Here is a 23,039-nt window from a genome sequence, read left to right as displayed (position 1 = left end):
TACCAAGGCTTTGAAAACCATCCCCCAGATCAAGAAATATTTTCATCTTGTCAATATGATCAATGAAAACTATAGGGAAATATTTTCAGTCATAAAGTGTTGCATGTTTTTGTTTGCCTCTTGAGACGTGGTCTCTCTTTGTATCCCAAGCAGGACTGGAAACTCAAATCAGTCCTCTGGCCTTTGCCTCCAGCATACTGAGATTATAAGTGTGAGCCACCACGCCCACTTAGGGATATGCAGTTATTGCATTAAATTTGGAGAAATAAGTAAAAAAAAATTAAAAATGAAAATAATCTATGTGTATGCATCATTAACATTTCAATATGCTTCACTCCTTTTGAATATTTTAGTTTAGATCATACTTTGAGATGTACTGATTATACTGTCAAATTGTCAATGTAAATTATATTGTGAACATTTTCCATTGTCAGAATCCTTCAAAAACATCTGCATAATTATTTAAATAGACAGAATGCTATTCATTTAACTCCTGTTTGACATTTAAGTTGTTTTCAATTTTTACTGTAATTTAAAATTTACTATTAAAATTTCCTTCCATTTTTCTTTTGTGTACAGTTACCCCATTATTTCCCTACAAAACACATCTAAAGTAGGATCACCAAAAAGGTCCATGGAAATATGTTTAAGGTTCTTCATGCTTATTGCAAAATTGCTTTTCAGAAAGGTATGCCAGATAAGACACCCCCTGTGAACCTGGCTACAGCTAAGATTAACTATTGCCCCATTTTAATTCTGCCGATTTACAATAAAGCAAAAATATAATTTCTCTTTTATTTATTTTTCTCAAATTTGGTGAGACAGAACTTTACCCACAAATACTTTTAGAAGGCAACTACATTTTGTCCCTTCTGGTGTGTCAATATATGTAAACGTTGAATCTTTCATCTTGGCAGAAGCAAGCCTTGTTCCCTTTAGTCTTTTGAACAGCATGACTTGGTTTATGGATGTTTCTAGTTCCTTTAAAAATGCTCTCAATTTTTTTCTTTGTAATTTCTTACCGTTTTTTTTTGACTTAGAAAAAGCTCTCCAGTGAGAAGTCAAATGATTCTTAATTGTATATATTTTAACATGCTTTATCTTGACATTATAATTTTAAATCTTTTTATTTTGACTTATGATAAGGGACAATAATTTCCGATTCTTGTTTATTTTGTTTCAATAAGCCCCTTCCATGTTGATGTCTACATCATGATTCTGCTAATCCACACTAGAATTTTCACCATTTTAGGATGTTTTACTGTTTCCCACTCAGCTTCCCATTTTGTTTTTATAAGAGAACATCATTTTATCATCTAGCTTTGTGATAACTATTTGTGCAATATATAGGAAGATTCCCCTTTCATCTTTCAACCACTTTATTGAAGTGTGACTAACAAATTAGAAATTATACATATTTAATGTGTACAAGTAATGAGTGAAGACAGGCATCTGTCCATGAAGCCATCACCACCATGCTGACCATGAAATGTCTATCATTTTCTAAAGTTTCCTCTCAGTGCTATTATTGGTTTTGTCTTTAGGGTTATTGTTTTTATTACTGTGGGAAGTAAAAGTGCTTAACGTTAAAGCAACACTCTGACTACTATAGGGTAGATATCTAGGAGATGTTTATTTTACATAAATACAACTCTATCCTGTGTACTATCACCTTCCCATTTCTCCCGCTTTGTCTTATTTTTTATGTTGTTATAAAATAATTATTCTTCTAAAAGAATATTTGAATAATTATAGTTAATGCAGCCTGATCTTCAGGGAGGCCATCAAAGGGCCATCGTTTATAAAGCTTTTAATAATCAAAGACAAAAATAAGTTTCCATGTGTAGCTGTGGTAAGAACGGTGCCTAGGCTCTAGGCCCTAGAAAATAAGTACCATGTCCACCAGTGCCAAACAGTTTGTGCAGCCTTCCAGCGAGCAGAGACACACACATGGTTGTGGCACCCTCAGATAACCCTGCCTCATCTTACTCTTGGCTTGTACTTTCTCTATCCAACCTTATGTGTGTAGTGCATTTCTGATTTATTTAGAATGTTTTTAGTAGTACAAGCAAGATGTGACTCTAAAGTTTAAAACACTGTGCTTAAAATGTGATCCTTTGCAGTCATAGGATCTAGTCTGCCCCTAGATCCCCAGTGGTAACTTGTGCGGGATAAACCTGTGCAGGCCTTTTCCTCTGCATTCGCCTGTGAGGAGGTGTGTATACATGTATGTGTAGGTGTAACACTACTGACAACCCAAGAACCTTGCACACCTGTACAAGAAAACTGCACAGTTGTGTTTACTACATCTAATTTGAAATAATTGAAAACAACCTTAAAAGCCAGTAAATTGGCTCAGTGGGTCAAGGCGCTTGCCATATAAGCCAGACAACCTGAGTTCCACACCAGGACACATGTAAAGGAGGAAAAGGAACTGACTCCGGGAAGTTGTCCTATGACCTCAACACAGCCCCCACAATAAATAAATAGAACAATTAATTAATAATGAAAGTTAAAAAATTTAGAAAAGTTTTATGTCCTTTAATGGAAATGACTCAATAAACTATGATGTCTAGCCTATGAATATCATTATATATCCACATGCATAAACCTAAAATGTTTCTCAATTACAGAAAAATATATATCATATGATAACATGAATTGAAAAAAAAAGTTTAGTCTTTTATGTAATAATGTCATTACTTCAAAGGCTATGTTTGAATATTTGGATGACCAAAGCAGGAGCTGTCACTCTGAAGCCACAGAGTGTTCTCCAACAGGAAACAGTGACTGTGTATCTGGCCCACTCTCCTCTTTCTGTGTTTCCTTGTCTTCTCCACGGTGTTCATCTGAACAGAAGAAAAGGCTTCAGAATAAAGTCATAGCTGCCTAGAAATGTAGAGTTGGCGAGTCTATGTTCTACCCAGATTTGGAATCATGGGCGGAGACTGTGTGCTCCAGAGCTTGAGCCAGGCTGGGTCAGGACAACAGAAGTCTTTGGGTGCCAGTTCGGGAAGCAGAGTGTGATGTGACAAAGTTCAGTGGGGAAAACCCACCGAAGAGTCAAGCCACCACGGTTCATTCAAAAGAGTTGGTGGATTCAAAGGGAGGTCTTGCCCGTCAGTGTACATCCACGTAGGAGACGAAGTAGAAGGTGAAGGAAGACGTGAGAAACTTCAGCCGATGGTAAAAATGTGACCCAACTGTGTTCTGTGAATGTCTTTGCAAGCAGCTGTTCAGAGAAGCAGCAAACATGGGCAGAAGGCTATTGTGGCTTGCCATTTATACTTTAGTATTAAATATATAGTATTAATATATTGTGTTAATATTAATATGTAATTAGTTCTGTAAATTGGGTTGTATGCCTATACTTTCAGAAGTAAACATTTGCTTCATTGTTCTTACACATAAATCCAAACATCAGCTAGTTTGTGGGGGAAAAAAACTGCAGTTTATTTTGAAAAAATATGTTATTATCATGCTCTTATGACAACTTTTTAAAATGTGCTTAAGTTCAAACTAAAAACTAATTTTCCTAATTTCTTGCTTCCCTAGACCATTGTCAGCATTAAGAAGGAACTGTGGAGAACCCATGACTTCATCAATACTCTGCACAGGGAAAGAAGGTAGGAGCCACATGTGAACATGTGAGGAGGGAGGAGCCACATGTGAACACGTGAGAAGGGAGGAGCCGCATGTGAACACGTGAGAAGGGAGGAGCCGCATGTGGACACGTGAAGAGGGAGGGACCACATGTGGACACATTAGGAGGGAGGAGCCGCATATGGACACGTGAGAAGGGAGGAGCCACATGTGAACACGTGAGGAGGGAGGAGCCACATGTGGACATGTGAACAGCAGCTGAGACAAGCCAGGAGCTCTGCCCTAAGCTTTTATAGAGACATTTTCTACAGAAAAAGAAAGAAAGAAAGAAACTCCTTTTTTAAAAAATTGGGAGAAATGATTTAAGCAAAGAAATTCTACATTTCAGTTTGAAGATAAAAAAGCAACCTAATTCGGTATGAGTAGTTACCCATAATGAATATCAGGCAGGAACTACAGTATGATTTCACCTTTGATCACTTGAGGTCATTACTTGAAAGAAGAGTAAGAGGGGCTGTGTATATGGCTCAGTGGACAAAGTACTTGCCACATGATGGCTGGAGTTTGATCCCTAGGAACCATATGTTGCAAAGAAAGAACTGACCACTGCAAATTGTCCTCTAATCTGCACATGGCATATGTGCCCATCTAAACACATGACCACACACACACACACACACACACACACACACACACCCCACATACATAATAAATAAATAATGTGCTATAAAATGAAAACTCTTGCCAGGCATTGTGGGGCACACTAGCAGAGGCAGGTGGATCTCTTTGAGTTCAAGACTAGACTGGTTTGCAGTGGGTTCCAGCACAGCCAGGGCTACATACTGAGACCCTGTCTCAAAATAAAAACAAAACAAAACAAAAAAAATCTTAAGATAGCTGTTTGAAAATAATTTGAAGCTATGTTATTCTGTTATGAAACCCATATCTACTGTGTACATCATTGGCAGCCTAATAAAGTATTTATCACTGCAAAGCATACAAAAGCATCAGGATTTAATTTAAGAAATGAAAACTGGAGGCTACATCTTTGCTGTGTGCATCACCATTTTTATTGATGTTTATATGAAACCGTTGACAGCATACCTCTCCCATGTGTGTGTGGCAAGACATCAAAGGCACTAGTTGAATAAGCAATGCGGGATCACTAACATTTAATTCCTGGAGCAATCAATAAAGACCTAAGCTCCAGCGACTGAAGAAAAGCACTACAGCTGGAGGCCCAGACTCCCAGGAAACAGTGAAAGCATCCCAAGATGAACAGTTAACTACAAGCTACGTAACAGTCAGCTCTGCAATGTCCCTGGCTGTGTAGCAAGGCCTCAGTCTCTGATCATACCCTGAAAGAACATTGTCAGATTGTTGGTGATTCCCCCTTTACTCCATGAAGCCCTGTTAACTGCACTGTGTTTAACCTTTCTGGGGGGATTTGGACTTCTTCTGATGGCCTCATGCACACAGATCAGTGTGTTTAGTAAGAGCAGATATGAAATCTTAAAGGGGCAGATTTTAGGTCATTTGGAAGGAGTTATTTTTCAGATACACTGAAGTTGTTAACAGGCATTTGCTTGGAAAGCAGCAGGCTTCAAACTACTGGAAATAGTTGTAGTAGGTAGATTTTATTTAGTAGAACAGTTTATGAGAATCCTCCTTTTAAAATAAAAAAAAATAGACAATGAAGTGTGGTGGCACATGCCTTTAGTCCTAGCACTTGGGAGGCAGAGGCAAATGGACCTCTGTGAGTTCAAGGCCAACTCGGTCTATGTAGGGAGTTCTAGAATGCTACACAGTGAAATTCTGTCTCAAAAAAAAAATCAGAGATAGGACTTCACCTGGGTTGTTGAAGAATGAGGAACTCCAGCTGTCTAAGCAAGGTGGATAGGCCATAGAGCAGAAAGGATGTATGGTGTGGGCCACATGGGAGAGAGATTAGTGATCAAAAACAAACACAGCACTATGGTGTTAGCTGCCCTGTCCACACATCTCTGAGGATGCTGCTTTGTGAGTTATATAATCCCCTAGACAGACTCCATTCTTAAAAATCTACCATACGAAAGGCTTTGCACTCCAGTTATAGTTAGGATTTTAGAACCAGGTTTCCTATGTACCTGGAAGTTTAAAGGTTCCTGCTCAGAGACACCTGCTTTGGGTGGGAGACCAAGCTATATTCCAAAACCTTTTCCATGCATTACAACACTTAGGAATTTAAAGGCTCTGATATGGAAGAATGTTGCTGTTCACTGTCAGAGAGTTTACTCCTGTAAATCTTGTTACTATGTCCACAGCACTGACCAAAGAGCAAAACCATATTAATTGTATATCTACTATATGACAGAACCAGGAAATGTAGTGATAAACAATGGTAAGGGGGTTTCAGAATGGTAAAATAATACGCAATAAAATAATTTAGTAATTGATAAATAAAACAGGAAGTATACGAGTGTATAAGAAATTAAGGCCAGAAACTAGATAAAAACATGAGCTCTCACCAAGCTTGATAGCAATTAGATACAGAGAAAAACTATACAGAAAAAACAAAGTAGGGAAGGCTCTAGGCAGTGCCAAGGATGAGCCTGGAGTTCTGCTTTGTAGGGAAGTAATGGAGAAGATAAGGAAAGCCTTGTTGGATGTGTAATGTGTTATCAGAGATTGCAGGAAGCAAGGAGGTGACCCAAGCAATAACCCCAGGGGACAAAGGGTCCCTTTCTGCAGAGAGCAGAAAGAGCAGAGGCTGGAGGGAAGAGTGTAGATGAACAGATCTGTGATTCATGAACTATGTGCCTCCTCTGTAGTCTTCATGTTAAGGACATTGCCTTCCCAAATAGGGTATTTCTAGACACCATAATGAATAAAGTCAATCTGTAAGTTTCTGGTTAAAAAATAAAAACCAACAAACAAACAAACAAAAAAAAAAAACATGCTGTCAAAAGTAATCCTAACAAGTTAGGTGAGTAACAAGTTAGGTATTTGGATGGAGTTCAGTGACACCAGTGCACAGATTAACACCCCCCCACACACACACACACAGAGGAGGATCTGCGGAGCTCCTACTAAGTGTGAGTTTGAGCTCCTACTAAGTATGAGTTTCCATTCTTACTCAAACTTTTTTCTTTTCCAGGCTCCTTAGAAAACAGTTAAATAGATACAAACACAAATTGCAAGGCACATACACCTTACAGAAGGAACAGAATTGCAGACTTGAAACAAAGATTCGGGAGCTTGCAACCAACCAGGATAACCTATGGACCAAGCTACAGCAGATGAGACAAGACCTACAGGTACAAATGTGAGAGCCACTGGCTACCTGGACTGCCTAGAAGTCGAATCTCAAGGATGCTCTGCCCCAGGTGGAGGAAGGATGGTGGCTTCACAAAGCTTCACACATCACTTGGATTAGCTTCTTCTTCTCCACCCTCTTCCCTCTCCCCCCAATCTTCTCCTGCTCCATAATGAGGAAACAAGGGGAACAAGTACTCCCATCTAGCATTTGGTATCAGGATCTCTTTGTACATTGTTAAAATTATTTTGAGCTCTCTTTTAGGAGCCTTTATCTCTGTTGGTTATCTACTGCTATTTTTATTCCCATCAAGAAAAAAAAATGAGAAGTGTTTCAAAAACAGTCATTAACTAATTGAGATACAAAATTGATAAACTACTGTATGTATAATGTTTTCAAGCCACAGCTGGGTGTTTTTAGAGCCCGGAAGAGTATCAGTGATTTGTTTGCTTTGTTAAACCTCTATAATGTCTGACTTAATGAAAGACAGCCAATCTTTCCTCACTTCAAGCAAACTATTATACTGGGTTTATTTAAGGCGTGTGAAGAAATCCAGTCTCACGTAGTGGTGCAGTTAGAAGAAAGAAAAACATCTTTCTGCACCCTTTCACGTAGCTAAGGTATTATCCGCTGACACAACATCAAACATAAAAAGCAATTGTTTTTTAAAGGATAGGTGCATTATGAAATCTAAAACCAGATGTTTCATATTCGACTTTATTAAAATCCTGGTGTTATAGCTGCTCTCTGAGTGGAACTATCCGTGTTTCATTTTGTAACATATATTGGCCACGTGGCATGGAATATTGACTCACTGAGCTATGCTGAGCTTCCTAGAACTTGCCAATTTCATTGTACCAGTTTTTTTTTAAAGAAGGAAACATAAGAAGAAAAATTCTCATATTCAGTTTCCCCAATGATGTTGTCAGAAAAAACATTCAAGAATTGAACAGCTATTCCACTCACCCGTGGCAGATACAAGCTTTCTAAAATTTTAATTATTGCTTGAACTTGACTATTATAAATGATAGCAAATAAAGTTAATAATTTTCTTTGCAGTGTCATGTTCACTTGCCTCCTTCCCTCCGCCCAGGAAATCATTGCCTAATACCCTGGTCTGACTGGTAATAATCTGTCAGTGTTCCCTTTGCACAAGAGGAAACGTGTTTCAGGACACATCTGAAATACTATATGGGGGCTTTCCATTTCACTACACGCAATATTGAAAAGACAGATTATTAAGAAAATCTGGAACTTGTGCTATTCCACAAGATACTAACTGAAGCTGACTACTTTTTAACTGGTAGTATATGAGTTTTGTATATTAGTGTTCCCCAGACTCCTGCTGAGGCATTGATGGCTACATTTATTGATGATTATAAACCATCCATGCATACGTCAGTGCAATAGACAGACAACTCAAAGAATGATTATAGAAATAATTTTACTCCACAGAATCCTATAAGAACCCTGGGATCCTAAGGACCCTGGGCCCAACCTTGAAAACAGTGGAACACATCTCTAAACTTTTATACCTCCAGCCTCTCATGAAGTCCCTCAAAGCACACCTCTGAGGCCTATCATTACGAGAATGTTTTAGTGTAGTAATCTGTGCCTGTCAATCACCATGGGTGTATGTTTTAAGAAATTCCTTATGACACCTTTAGGGCCAGACATGTTCAAGACTACATATTTTTCCCAAATTTCTGGCATTATTCCTGCAACATTTTACAACCTGAGCTATGCCAGTCTTACAGAGTTTTAAATCCATATTGAACAGAATAAAATAAAATTACTGAAATTTCACGAGTGAAGCAAGAAGCATGCCTCCAAAGTTGTTGGAATGTTGAGATGTAATGCATTTGTATAATGTATTGAAATGTATTGTGTTATGAAATGTAATGCACTGCGTTGAAGTGTAATGCAAAAAGTAAGAGTTATTTCTTCCTAAAGAAGTTTTTCTTTACCCAGGCTATGTTGCAGCCACTTCATCCTTCACTTCCTCTTCAAAACACAGCATCCAAAACTGACCATTCTTTACCTGATAATGAGCTGCGGAGAGGAGGGGACTCATCCCACATCAAGAGTGTCATTAGGGATGGTCCTGAATGGGAACTTCTCCCTAAGTCTACCAAGACTGACAGAAATCACAAATGTCAAGCAAGATCAGAGAAAGCTCTGCCAGACTCTGAACCCCCAGAGGTCATTTTGCAAGGCACCAGGACACAAAGCCACCCACAAAAGATGCTAAGGGAAGTCCATGCCTCCCCATCTGCTTGCCAGGAGCAACAGCAAAACAATCCCCGGATTCCTCCTGCTGAAGTAAGCAGCCCTGCTCTGGCATCTTCAGCAGGGGAAGAGGTAGACCACATCAGTGAAAGGCTGATTGACCTGGAAGAGGAAGAACTACAAACACTGTTGCCCAGACTCCTGGATGCCTTCGACCAAGACACGCCATCAGGTGAGGTACACTTTGGGTTTTGTCATTTGAGTTGCTATGTTGTGTTTGTCTGTTTGTCTGTTTGAGACAGGGTCTCAGGATATAGCCCTGGTTGGCCCGGTTGGTCTGTCTATGTAGACCAAGCTGGCCTTGAATTCATAGAGGTATGCCTCTGCCTTGAGTGGTGCTGATCAGGTAAGGTTTTCACAGCCAAAAGGCAGAGATTGCCAGGAACTCAGGCTGCCTGTTAAAACACTGAACTTCATGACATTACTCAGCTTTGGAACTCAGTTCCTGCCATTGGCACTAAATGCTGTCAAACATGTGAGACTTTACTATAACATCTAGCACTAGCATCATAGCATTATGTAAATATGTATTAGTCAGCGAGTGAAATCATTGTTAGTAAGCTTAAATCACGCATAGCTGAGCAGCCCAAAGTCACCATTTGAAAATGAGATCAATAATGCTCCTGTTTTGGCATGGCTGAGTGAGGTTTCTCTGTTCTAAGTTGTACCATCATTATCATCGTCAGCTATAATTCATTGCTAAGTTACGAAGGCTTTTGGTCCTCTACTAAAACTCTGTTTTGTAGTCACACTGTCTTCTTTCTGTTTAGAACATATATAAGTTTCTATTTACTGTGGGTAACAGTTTCTTGGTAGGAAATCTGTATGATCTAGAGATTTGTGGGAGAGTGAAATGGCATTTGGGTCTTTTCAATGGCATTTGTGTGTCTTTTCTGTGCTGAAAAAGCCTTCTCAACAGAGTAACGCTTTGATATACTAGTTTTCTACAGATACCATACAGCAATACAGAGGAGGGGACTTGAGCAAGCAATCGAAGAAAAATGAGAAAAGAAGAAATATTTGAAAAGTGCAAAAGGAAAAAAGAGAAAGGAAAGAAGAGAGAGGAGGATTTTGGATGGGCAGGGTGAAAAGAGGAATGATTTTCTCTCTGTCCTAGAGGCTACAAGTCTAAGCTCAAGGTGTCAGAGACACTGGCTTGTCAGGCATCATTTCCCCATTTGTTGGTTGTCATCTTCTATCCATATCTTCATAGCCTTTAGACTGTATACGTTTACATCCTTCTCTCCTTTTGGAGATACCAGTCATGTTTGAATAAAGCCATCACAATGACTTCATTTTAGTTTAATTATCTTTTACACACACACACTTTACACACACACACACCATACAAACAAACAAATGAAAAACCCCTGAGTTCATTTAATGTTGTAATTATCTCTCTAAAGATCTATCTCTAAATATAGTCATATTCTCAGGCTCTGGGATTTAAACTTGGGGGTTTGAGGGTCAAAAGCAGCCCATGACAGAGAGATATAGCTTCGGCTATAGAGCTATAGAGCCATAACCTAATAATGTCAACTTTATATTGAACTTAGTAGAGTCTGGTCAATGAAACAGAAAGTATTGAAGTCACAATCATAGTATAAAAGGTAATGGATTCTCAGAGCTATCTGGGGCATAGGACAGACAGGATGAAAACTCTTCTTGCTGTATTCTTAGACCAACACAAAATGCTATGCCCTGTAGTTCTCTAAGCATCTTTGGGGTCAGGATGAGTATTCAAAACAAAGTCAATATCCACTTCACCTTTTCAGGGAAATGTCACTGGTCAATTGGGCTTTATTGAAATGATTGTAGTTTACCTTGATTTTTGCTTTGTTTTTATTTTCCAAGTGAGCTGATGAAGCTTTTTTATTGGGTCAGCCCTCACAAATGCAGTTGCTACAGTGTGTACTTTAGATTCTTTTTTTTTTTTTTTTTTTTTTTTTTTTTTTTTTTTGGTTTTTCAAGACAGGGTTTCTCTGTGGCTTTGGAGGCTGGCCTGGAACTAGCTCTTGTAGACCAGGCTAGTCTAGAACTCACAGAGACTTACCTGCTTCTGCCTCCCGAGTGCTGAAATTAAAGCCATGTGCTACCAATGCCCAACTAGGTCTATATTTTAGTATCTTAACATTTGTCCAGTTTCATACCTAAGGATAGGAAATGAATGCACATTAATTGGACTTTATCAAGGTCTATCTATATCTATATATTTATATTTATCATCATTATAAGAAAATTATAAAAGAGTAAGTGCATTTCTAAGTCACGATGATGTGACAATGTGTACTATGTAATGAGAATTATCTAATATTTTGGAACGTACTTTTCAAATGTCAAATTTTCACCTGCTTGCTTCCACTCACAGTAGAACCACAGGGATGTTATTATGGGAAGCATGCATTATTATTGTACAAATATTCTTACGATTCAAAAATACTAATTTTCTTTTATGTGTTTTATGTGTGTGAAATATACACATGTGGTGTGTGTGATGGTCAGTGTACCCGCAGACACCCAGGGAGACCAGAAAAGAGCATCATGGCTCCTGCTCTATCACTCTTTACTATATTCCCTCAAGACAGGGTTTCTCACTGAATCTGGAGGTAGGCTGGCATCCAACATGTGTTAACGATGCTTCTATCTCCACCTCTCACTGTGCTGGGGTCACACATATGTGCAGCCATGACCAGATTTTTATGTGAGCAAGAGGGATTTGAACTCAGGTCTTCCTGCTTCTGCAGCAAGTACCCTTACTCCCTGATCAGTCTCGTCGAACCCCCAGAAAACGTTATTTTTTTAAGGTTTAAATTTATTATCTTCTTCTTTACAAGTCATCTTTCTTTTCATGGCTCAAGAGTAAGGCATGAGGATGTGTGTCAACGTCGTGGATAGTATTTCTCATTGTGTATCTTCTGCTTGTTTGTTTATTTTGAGACATGGTCTTATGTAGCCCAGACTGGCCTAAAACTTGCTATGTATGGAAAAATGACCTTGAACTTCTGGTTCTCCATTCTCTACTTTCCCAGTGTTAAGGTTACAGATGTGTGTTGTTATTTCCAATTGATATAGTGTGAGGCATCAACCCACAGCCCTGCACATGCTAAGCGAGAGCTGTGCCCATATTCCCAATCCTATATTTAAATTTTTATTTTCATTTCAAGCTGGTGTGAGTATAATCTATTTTTCAAACTGCACTTCACCCTTGGTAGTATAGATTATATAAAAAAATCCTCCATAGCCTATATACTATCTATCCAGACTTATCATTACACTAAAGTTAATTATAGCCAGACGTACGATAGTCACACCCATGAACATGTGGAAAATACAGCTAAATTATCAGCCACTTGTGTTTACTTCTAAGCTTTTAGTAGAAGCACCAGTTTACAACAAAAAGTTTCTCACCACTTTACTGCCCACTTTTATATAAAGAACTGTTTTTAAAAAGTTAGAAATGCCTAGTATACAATAGCCCAAAATTTACCCAGACCGAGAGTCACTGTATTGATCTAGTATGGCAATTAACCTAGTAGTGTAGCGCCCATGCTACGATCTGTTTCATGAATCGGGCGAAGGCCTAGAGATTGAAATAAGACACAAGACAGCGGGTCATTCGTTCAATGGCAATGTGGGATGCCGAATGCCGAGTGCTGTTTATTGAGGGCATGGAGTGTGCTTATATACTGACATACAGCACATTGGAAAATAACAGGATTTTCAGGCTTAGCTCCTCCCCACCAGGTGCGTGTTAACAAAACAGGAAGAGGACCAATGACAACTCCAGGGGGCAGGAAGAGCACCAATAGCAGCTCTGGGGCAAGAAGTTCTGGCTTCAAGCTTGCTCAAGGTTCCTTGGGGGGTCCATGCAGGGCCCTACATAGAAGGTGATTGCCTTTGTAGATGACAGTTTCATTAAGAAACCACATTGTGAGGGCTGGAGAGGTGGCTCAAAGGTTAAGAGCACTGATTGCTCTTCCAGAGGTCCCAAGTTCAACTCCCAGCAACCACATGGCGGTTCACATCCATCAATAATGAGATCTGATGCCCTCATACATGCTGGCAGAACACTGTCTGCACAATAAATAAATAAATCTTAAAAAAAAAAAAGAAACCACATTGTGTAAATGAAGACGAACTATATTACTTAAAAGCTTAAGGGGAATGAAACAGAAAAAAAACTTGATGATCATTTTGAGGCTACCATTTACATTAACTGAATTGAATGATTCTGTATCAAGATACAAGATAATGAGGTTTCCAGAGACCATGGGAGTTATAATTCAGAGAGAGAGAGAAGAGAGTATATAAGGAGGTCGGCAAATCTCTTTAAATTCTGAATGGTAAAAGTTAGTCGCAAATAAATTAAGGAAAAACTTTCAGAAAAAAATTAGATCTGAAGGGATTTTTAGTTTTTTTCCTCCTATGATAAAAAACATATAACCTCTGGTTTTGTTACCTCATTTCATTATTTCTTTCTACTCGAGGTGAATTTTCCCATGCACGTCTGTCTAGTCAGTTCTTTTTATTGTCACTCAGGGGCGTTACTCTCCATTTGCCACTATTAGTTTCAGTTGTATGCCAGGAAGACAAGAGTTGTGCGGCGGAAGCAGGAGGGCATGGCTTAAAAGCAAGCACGGGGTGAGCCCACGTGACAGCACTTGGCCAAGGCTCCTTGCTCACACTCCGCACAAAACATGAAGCTGGTTGTGTACGCCTTTCATCCTTTAATCCCTGCGCTCTGGAGGCAAAAGGAAGCAGATCTCTCTGAGTTTGAGGCTAGCCTTGTCTACAGAGTGGTAAAAGGAAAAAAAAAATCTGTTTTGCAGTATTGAAAGGAACTATCTTTACATTTTACATCCTGAAAGCTTTAAACAATAAAAACAGAAAGCTGGGACTAACCGGAAGATTGGAGATGTTACTAACACAGCTTATGAGACCTGTTGCTGGGGCTTTTACCATGAGAACACAGGAAGAGCTTTATGAGACTGAATGAAGAATAGAAGTTGTGACTTTTTTTCCAGCTGAATGATTTTTTTTTTTTTTAACACAAATGGGCAGGGGTAGAGGGAGAAGAAACTTGGTCCAGTCAAAGCAACAAGGCAGAGCTCCAGAAATGGACCTTAATGAAGGAGAAACATATGAGTCACCTGACAGAGAATTCAAAACGGAACACGTGAAATAAGGAAGCAGGAAGTGGAATCATCTGAGGGAAGAAAGGCAACCAGCAGGGGGAAGTAGGGCAGAGGAAGGGTAGTGGAGAAGGGGATGAACAGGAACAAAGTTAATGCCATGTCTATGAAAATTCCGTAATGAAACCCATTCCTTCGTGTGCTAGCCTAAATCTTAGAGTATTTATAAACTGCCAGAAAGATGATCAATGAACTCGGGCAATCCATGAATGAAAAATGAGAATTTTAACAAAGGGCAAAGTGTGTGGAATTAAACAGAAATTCAAAAAGAAGATAAAAACTTCAGTGAAAGGATTCAATGGGAAATCGAATCACGCTGAAGAGAGAGCATTTGAAGTTTGCCAGATGATAAAAATGAAGACTGAAGAAAGCCCAAAAGGTGGAGATACGCGATGCCGTGGAGATACGCCATGCCGTGGAGATACGCGATGCTGAGGAGATACGTGATGCCGTGGAGTCACCATTGTACCTATTACACTAGTTCTAGGTGCAGAACAGAAAGAGGGACAGAAAACAGAACCTAAGAAACAAGGACCCAAAATGTCAAGTACTGGAAAGTCAGACAACAGGGTGCCAAGCAATGAAGCCCAAGAGACCCCAAATTAGATGAACTCAGAGGAGTCCATCACAAAACAAGACACATTATAATCAAATTGTCAGGAGTCAAATACAAAAGAAAGTTCTGAACATGGCAAGTGACCCTCATAATACAATAAACATATTTCTCAGGCTAGGGAGACATCATCTGATGTGTTAAAATGCTAAAAGAAAAAGAGCACTACCAGCCAAAAGTATTCTAACCCCAAAGCCATTTGGTGAAAGTAAATATATCAGAGAGTAATACAGGGTACCATAATACTGAAATGAGGTGTACATACACTTGGCTGGCTTGATTTCTCTCAGAAGGACATGGGCTCAGTGTTTCAGTTACCCTGAGGAGTAAACATAGACCAGGTGGTTCAATAGTTTCTAGTCTTTAATATACTGCTGATAGCTTTCTAGCACATTCCTGATTTATACTATAGTTAAGTGAATAATTTTGCTATTGTGATTCTCTCTGAACTATCAGTTTCATAGATGCTACATCTATGTAGTGTGTAATATGTGGTATATTACTTCAATACACACACACACAAGTACATATTTGTACATAGCCTATTACTTGGGGTGTGCGTGCATGTGTGTGTGTGTATGTTTGTATGTGTCACAAGTGTAGATCAAATAGTGGGCTGGATGGTGGGTCATGACTTTCAATATTTTAAAACATAATTTTGAAAGAATGGAGCTAAGAAGAGCAAGAAGAAAAGCTCTCATGTATGAAGTGGATTACTGCTGTCCTGTTTCTGTGTCACTATACTTAATGTTTTCACTGGAGAGCAGAAGAGATGGCTCGTCAGGTCAAGGAGCTTGCTACCCAAACTGACATTCTGTATTCCATCTCTGGAACCTACATGGTGGAAAGAGAATTGAACCTGAACCCTGCAAGTTGTCCTCTGATCTACACTCACACATATGTGCACTCACACATACACAGGCAAACAAATAAGTAAGAAAATAATTAATAAATGTAATTTTAAATTTTTTATTACTTTGGAAGAAAATAATAAATTGATTGCTGTAAAATAAGTGTTTTAGTCAGGTAATTAAATATGGTTTATCCAAGGTACTGTATCCCTGGAGCAACGTGAGAGGATTCAAAGAGTAATGGTGGTTTTACTCATCTTGAATCCCACAGAAAATAGTGCAAATATAATTACACTACAACTATGTCACTATCCAGAGATCTTCTGAGTCTTCATTTTATGATCTTATTTCTCCTCAATTATATAACATGTATTGCCTGTGAATTAAAATACCAAAGTATACAACTTTTGCAAATGTTAGTTTATTCGCATGTCCTTCACTTACCCTGTTTCTTACAGATAATCTTCTTACAAGTTTAGGATGTTTCATTTCTAAAATAATTATCTACATGTTAGGGGATGATTAAATGCAAAAGAGAACAGATTTAAAAAAAAAATAAAAATAAAAACACATCAAGGTTTTTTACAACAGTGCCAAACTCTGTTAGTTCTACAACACAATCCTTATTACAACAGATTCTGGGGAACACTCAAAATTTTTTTAATTAAATTATTTTTACTCTAATATGTACTACTGTATTTACATCACTTATTCTCTCCTGCTCCCTCTTACTCCTCTGACCCCTTCCCTATCTACCGCCAGCCCCTGCTCTCTCTCAAATTCATGGCTTCTTTTTCTTTAATTATTAATATTATCATATATAACATGAATAAATGTATAATACAACCCCTTAAGTCCATGTGGCATTGCTATATGTATATGTTTTCAGGATTGACTGCTTGGTATTAGATAACTAGTTAGGGGGCTCATCCCTGGTGAAGACTAATCCTCCCTCCCTCTGTAGCCGTTAGTTGCTTGTAGCTTTTCATGTAGGGATGGACCCCCATGAAACTTTCTCCCATCCCCATTGTCATTTTAACTGATGTCACTGTTCAGATCTTAAGCAAGGCAGTCATATTGTTGAAATTTCATGGATATCACTTCCCTGTTATATATAGAAGACACTATCTCACAAAAGATGTCCTGTACCAGAGTCCAGCGTCAGCTAGGGTCCAGGTCCTAAGTTGGGGAAGGGGCATTGGCACAAGGAAAGTTTCTGACCACTAAGTGGATTGCACTCAAGTGACCCCAAATAACTCAGGCCATCTTTATTTTCACTTAAACAAACTTAGCAGGGTTACGTGAACAGCTTTATATTTGGCTTTTATTTTTGACCTTAAATACATGACCATTTAAGGAATACACAGTAATCATCATGAAAGCCCCCATTGTCTCTCCCAATATACCTTTCCACCCCCCATAACTTTATTCTATACATAGAGTTGGGCGTTTTTACAGCCTTAACTAAATATCCAGCCAGACACATCCTGCTCTTGCAGTACTTAAGTCAGCTGGCTGCTGCTTGCAGTTACAAAGTTAAAGTAGCAGACATAGACACCAATCAGACAATTATTTCATGTCTGCAAGATACATTTTTATACAGTTCCCTTTTCTACAAGAGGGTCTCATGTCTCAATCTCTCTGTAAAAGGCAGACTTTGACAAGCACTCTTTTTCCATTTCACTACACCATACATCTTCCACCGGGATAAGCTTCTGTGTATGGAATAGATAGATCTCTCCATCCCATATTTTACATTGCATTATTCCTATCAGAATACACTAGATCTTATCATTGATTCTATATGATTGGTTCCCAGGGAACTTACTTTCAACTGTTGACACTACGTGTATTCCTGAACCTTTTCCATAGTCTGTGTATGCATGCCCTACTTTCCTTTCTAGAACTGTGAGACATGGTTAATGTTCCAAGTGTTGTTCTCTCATATGTACTTAACTCTCTCTATTTAGGGTCAGAAAAGCTCCCGGGATTAGGAGTTGTAGTTAATAATTCCAGATAAGAGATTTGAGAAACATTGGTCCCCTGTTGAATCTTAGGGAAAATATTTGAGAAAGAACAGTATTTCCAGGGAAAATTATAGATGTTGCATGTGTGACTAACAAAGTAAAACTAAAAACTGCCCAAAGAACCACAAATACAATGAGAGAGAAAAGAAAGTGTAAGTTGCATACATTTTGCAAATTTCTACACTGTCTTGTGAACTATTGGTCCTTGCCAAGTGAGAGTCTGATTCCACGGGTGCCTTATCCCAAGGGAATCCATTGAATAGGTAGTCTTGCTAACCTGAGACTAGGCTGCAGGCTCCCAACAGTCCTGGTCATCTAGGTCTTTCTATAACATCTTCCATGATGCTACCTGAGCCTTGTTTATAGAGGCTGTGTTATATCGTGGATCAACAGAGGTTGGGCTCCTCATGACAAGTTATTTTTTGCATTTTGATGAGTTGTTACTTTCTTTAAGGATCTCCGTCTTCTGTTAGCTGCAGGAAGGTGATCTTAGAATGTGGCTCCTTAACCAGCTGCACCTGGAATTTGCAGATTACTGTGTGGGTGCAGAGAAACTGAACACAACTCTTGTAGCAGGGAGTGGTTACCCATGTCTTCCAATACTCTTCAGGAGGTTACAATATGCAGCAATGTTTCTACAAAAGCACTTTGAAGTAGGCTCTCTAGTCCTATAGATTCATTCTAGCAGCCAGGATGGATTAGTAAGACAGACCATAGTTAAGAACCAGATGTCTTCTCTACTGAGGGAAAGGGAATGGAGAGAAGATGGGATCTCATTCTTCTCTGTGGGTGAGAACTGTAGCCACACAGATCTTCAGAATCCAGATGTATTTTTCTAAAAGCTTTTTGTTTTTTTTTTTTTTGTGTTTTGGTTGCTGATTTCAGGTCCAAAGCCTTCAGAGGACATGGAGCTGTATGGTAGAGCTGAACAGGTGTGCAGGGCTTTCTCTGCCCTTGTGGATCAAATCATCTCACCCAGCTTGGAGTGAAAAGGAATCCAGGTTAAAAGGCCACTTGGTGTGATGGCAAACCCTTTATTCACAATCCGAATTTAAAAGAATTTAACTTGCAGCATCTCTCTAAATGTTTTATATGAGGTTGTGAACTTGTGTTTTGGGTTATTGTCTTTAACCTCCTTACTCATGCATCTTAGTTCTTCAATGCAGAGTTAAACTCTGAGGGCAAAGAAGTAGAGAGGAGGGAAAAAGATATCACACACAGCAGCAGCTTATCAAATTCATGTAGCTGAATTTCAATTAGAGGGCCACGCTATATATTTTGGTAGTAACACTCAATTGTGTGATCTACATGAATGCAAAAAACAGCCTTCAAGTATCATTTGTAAAACTGAATTAATGGCCAGATTTTCTATCTGAGCTGAACACACACACACACACACACACAGAGTGCATATGAAACTGATGAAATCCATTTAAAATCTGGATTACATTGCACCATTGCCAATTTTCTAGTTGGGATGTCGTAATGTAGTCACAAAATGTTCATATTTTGAAAAATTCAGCAAAAGATACATCAGTGTCTCTGTACCATTACTTATAAATATATAAATCAGCAAAAAGATCAATTTTTTTAATTGTTTATTTCCAAAACAAATTAAAAAAAAAGAAGAAGAACACATCTGATGGGTTTTACTAAAATTCCTTATATGAATTCTTTCTCCTGGTGTTGCATTGTTACAGTTGATGTTTATACTGATATCTAGAATAATATTTAGCATCCTTTGACCAATAGAACACATAGTTTCTAAGCATCATCGTATTGCATTAGCATACTTAATTCTCACAACAGAATGAAGGAGTCTACAGCTTCTTTTATAGGAAAAGTGAAGGCACCAAGATATCAAACAACTTCCAAAGTCATTCAGCTAGCACTTTGTGTCAGATTCAAACCCTGTGCTTAACTCACTAGTTTCTTATTTCTCTCAATAAATATTGCTGTGATTCCAATGCTTTGCTCTTCAGTCCCTGTTACAGAAAAAGTGATCAATCAGTCCTAGGATTGAATCATACAAAGTGAAATAAGGCCCAAGAATGTTTAGGACTACGTTTTTTCTCAATCAATAATCCCAACATTTAAAACTTATTTAAATATAATCCCAATATTATTTTTTTTCTTTTAAATCAACCATAATTTAGTTAGGTTGTGTCACTTATTATAATTACTTTCCTAGTGGGAAGTGCCCTTGAACCAATAGGCACAGGAGACCACTTCCTGAACATAACACCAGTAGCAAAGATGCTGAGATCAACAACTAATGAATGGGGCCTCCTGAAACTGAGAAGCTTCTGTAAAGTAAAGAACGCAGTCAACAAGACAAAATGGCAGCCCACAGAATGGGAAAAGACCTTTACCAACCCCATATCTGACAGAGATCTGATCTCCAAAATATAAAAAGAACTCAAGAAACTAGTCACCAAAACACCAAATAATCCAATTTAAAAATGGGGTACAGATCTAAATAGAGAATTCTCAATAGAGGAATTTCAAATGGCCAACAGGTGATGGGAGATGCCATTCTGTATATATGTTTCTCATACTGGTTTAATGAATAAAGCACTGTTGGCCAATAGGAAAGGTGGGACTAGGAGACAAGGAGGAAAGAAGAGTAGTAAGGAGGAGTCAAGATGGAGAGTCTGGAGAGAATAGGATGCCAGTTGGCTCTCCAGTAAGAGCACATGAAAATATTAGATTAACAGAAATTGGTTAATAATTAGGACAGAGCTAGCCGATAAGAAACTAGCACCTGGTCAACAGCATTATATCAAATACGGAGTGTGTTAATTGGGGCTGGCCCGGCGGTGGGACCAGACCAGTGGCAGGAGGGAAAACCTTACTCCTTACAAACAGGCACTTAAGAAATTGCTCAATATCCTTAGCCATCAGGGAAATACAGATCAAAACAACTCTGAGATACCATCTCACACCTGTCATAATGGCTAAAATCAAAAACACCAATGACAGCTTATGCTGGAGAGGATTTGGAGAAAGGGGAACACTCCTCTATTGCTGGTGGGAATATAAACTTGTACAGCCTCTTTGGAAATCAGTATGGCAGTATCTCAGAAAAAAGGGAATCAGTCTACCTCAAGATCCAGCAATTTCACCCTTAGGCATATACCCAAAGGCTGTAAAGAACATCTGTTCAACTATGTTCATAGCAGCATAATTTGTAATAGCCAGATCCTGGAAGCAACCTGGATGCCCCTCAACTGAAGAATTGATAAAAAAAAAAAAAATGTGGTACATTTACACAATTGAGTCCTACTCAGTGGGGAAAAAAATCACATCTTTAAACTTTTAGGCAAGTGGATGGAACTAAAAGAAACCATCCTGAGTGAGGTAACCTAGACACAGAAAGAAAAACATGGAAAGTAGTCACTCATAAGTGGATATTAGACATAGAGCAAAGGATAACCAGCCTATAATCCACAACACCAGAGAAGCTAGGAAACAAAGAGGACTCTAAGACAGACATACATGGAGCCCCCTCCCTCCAAGAAGGGGAAAGGGACAAGATCTCCTGAGTAAATTGGGATCATGGGGGGAGGAGGGAGGGAAGAAGGAGAAAGAGAATGGGAGAAGGGGAGTGGGGAGAGAAGGGGAGTGAGGGATCAGGAAGGCTGGGTTGTGTTACAAGCAGTTTCCCGCCAGCCTGGACCCACAGCTGTATCAGTCCCAAATAGCACACGGAGACACTATATTAATTATAAAGCTGTTGGCCAATGGCTAGAGCTTCTTATTCACAAGCTCTGTCTTAAATTTTAACCCATTTCTATCAATCTAAGTATTTCCACGTGGTCTTATCTTACTGGAGAGAGGGTCCAGACATCTTCTCTCACACCCTACATCTTGACTCCTCTCTACTACATCTCCCAGAATCCTCCTTGTCTCCTAGTTCTGTCTATCTTGCTTTCCTATTGGTCAATGGGGCTTTATTCATTAACCAATAAGAGAAACATATATACAGAATGACATCTTTTATCATCTCCTCTTTTCTGTCTAAAATGAAAAGGGTTCTAACTTTAACATAGTAAAATATATAACAAAACAGTTATCAAATAAAAACTATATTAATAATATTTAGTCCACTACCATTATCAAGAATTAAGGAAAATATTCTATCATCTATTCTATATTTGCCAGTCAAAAGTCTTATATTACTTATGTTTAATCCTAACCAAGGAAAACTATAACCATAACTATCTGTCTTTAACTCCATCAAAGACCACAGAAGGAGAATATCTAAACTCTGGAATTGACAGAGACATCCAAAGTTCTTCTGTAAATTGGCACATCCATCTTCAGCCCATAGGCCATAGTGTGTCTGGCAGACTCCTCAGCAAACCAGGAATCTTTAAACTGTCTACCAGTATAGGCAGTTTGTCAGTCACTTTTCTCTGTGTCCTGCAGAATGTCTGACAGACTCTTCCATGAAGCAGGAACCCTGTAGCACTGTCCATCTTGTACCAGCAGTCACTTTTCTGTGAGTCCTGCATGTCCCTTTATACAGCATAAAGTCTAATAGTCCAGACAAGTGCAGTCTCTTGCACAAATGGCTAGTCTTGTCATATTGGGAATAAACTATATGAGTTTCTTTGATGTCCATCTTCCTTTGTGACACAGGTGGTACTGCCAGGAGCAGTTATGTCTCACTGTCAAGAAAAACCCTAAACCATTTTAGATGCCATTTTCTGTAGGTCTTTGAAAGATTTGAAGAATGCCTATCTCTATATATCTATAAAAACTTAACAAACCTAACTATAAGGTTTGATTATTATAGGTAACTATCTACAATCTGTACTTAATTTTACATTACATTTTTAAATGGGCTATCTAAACACAATACTTACGAGGAGATATATACATATCACAAAATTAACCTTAAATTTGTATCAATAAATTAAAATCCATTCCAAAATAAAGTATTCATTTCTAGGCCATAATCCCCTTTTTACCTTTAAAAGGTAAAAGGCTGTGATCATTAACCACTTATAACCAACCCCATTTAAATAAAAACAAACATTTATAGACAATATTTGGGAATTTGGGCTTTTTTTTTTTTTTTCAAACTGCTTCCTGCTGTTAGGGAATGCTGTCTTTGGGATACTAAGAAGACACAAAAATCCTGGCTGTAGTGGCCTGCAAGGT

General features: G+C 38.6%; 1 protein-coding gene across 1 annotated transcript in view; it reads left to right on the top strand.

The window, feature by feature from the left end:
* Dytn (dystrotelin) overlaps window positions 1–18,956 on the top strand; it is a 52,397-nt gene extending 33,441 nt beyond the window's left edge. The window contains exons 12-16 of the mRNA XM_051190641.1: window positions 685–688; window positions 3,556–3,626; window positions 6,740–6,899; window positions 8,870–9,359; window positions 18,756–18,956. Coding sequence (XP_051046598.1) covers window positions 685–688; window positions 3,556–3,626; window positions 6,740–6,899; window positions 8,870–9,359; window positions 18,756–18,859 — 829 coding nt within the window. The 3' untranslated portion in view covers window positions 18,860–18,956. The remainder of the gene's footprint in view (window positions 1–684; window positions 689–3,555; window positions 3,627–6,739; window positions 6,900–8,869; window positions 9,360–18,755) is intronic.
* Window positions 18,957–23,039: the final 4,083 nt, after the last annotated feature.

This window comes from Phodopus roborovskii, unplaced genomic scaffold, assembly GCF_943737965.1.
Source record: "Phodopus roborovskii unplaced genomic scaffold, PHOROB, whole genome shotgun sequence".
Lineage (NCBI taxonomy): Eukaryota > Metazoa > Chordata > Mammalia > Rodentia > Cricetidae > Phodopus > Phodopus roborovskii.
The sequence above is the reverse complement of the archived record's forward strand: the minus strand, read 5'-3'. Positions and strand labels throughout refer to the sequence as shown.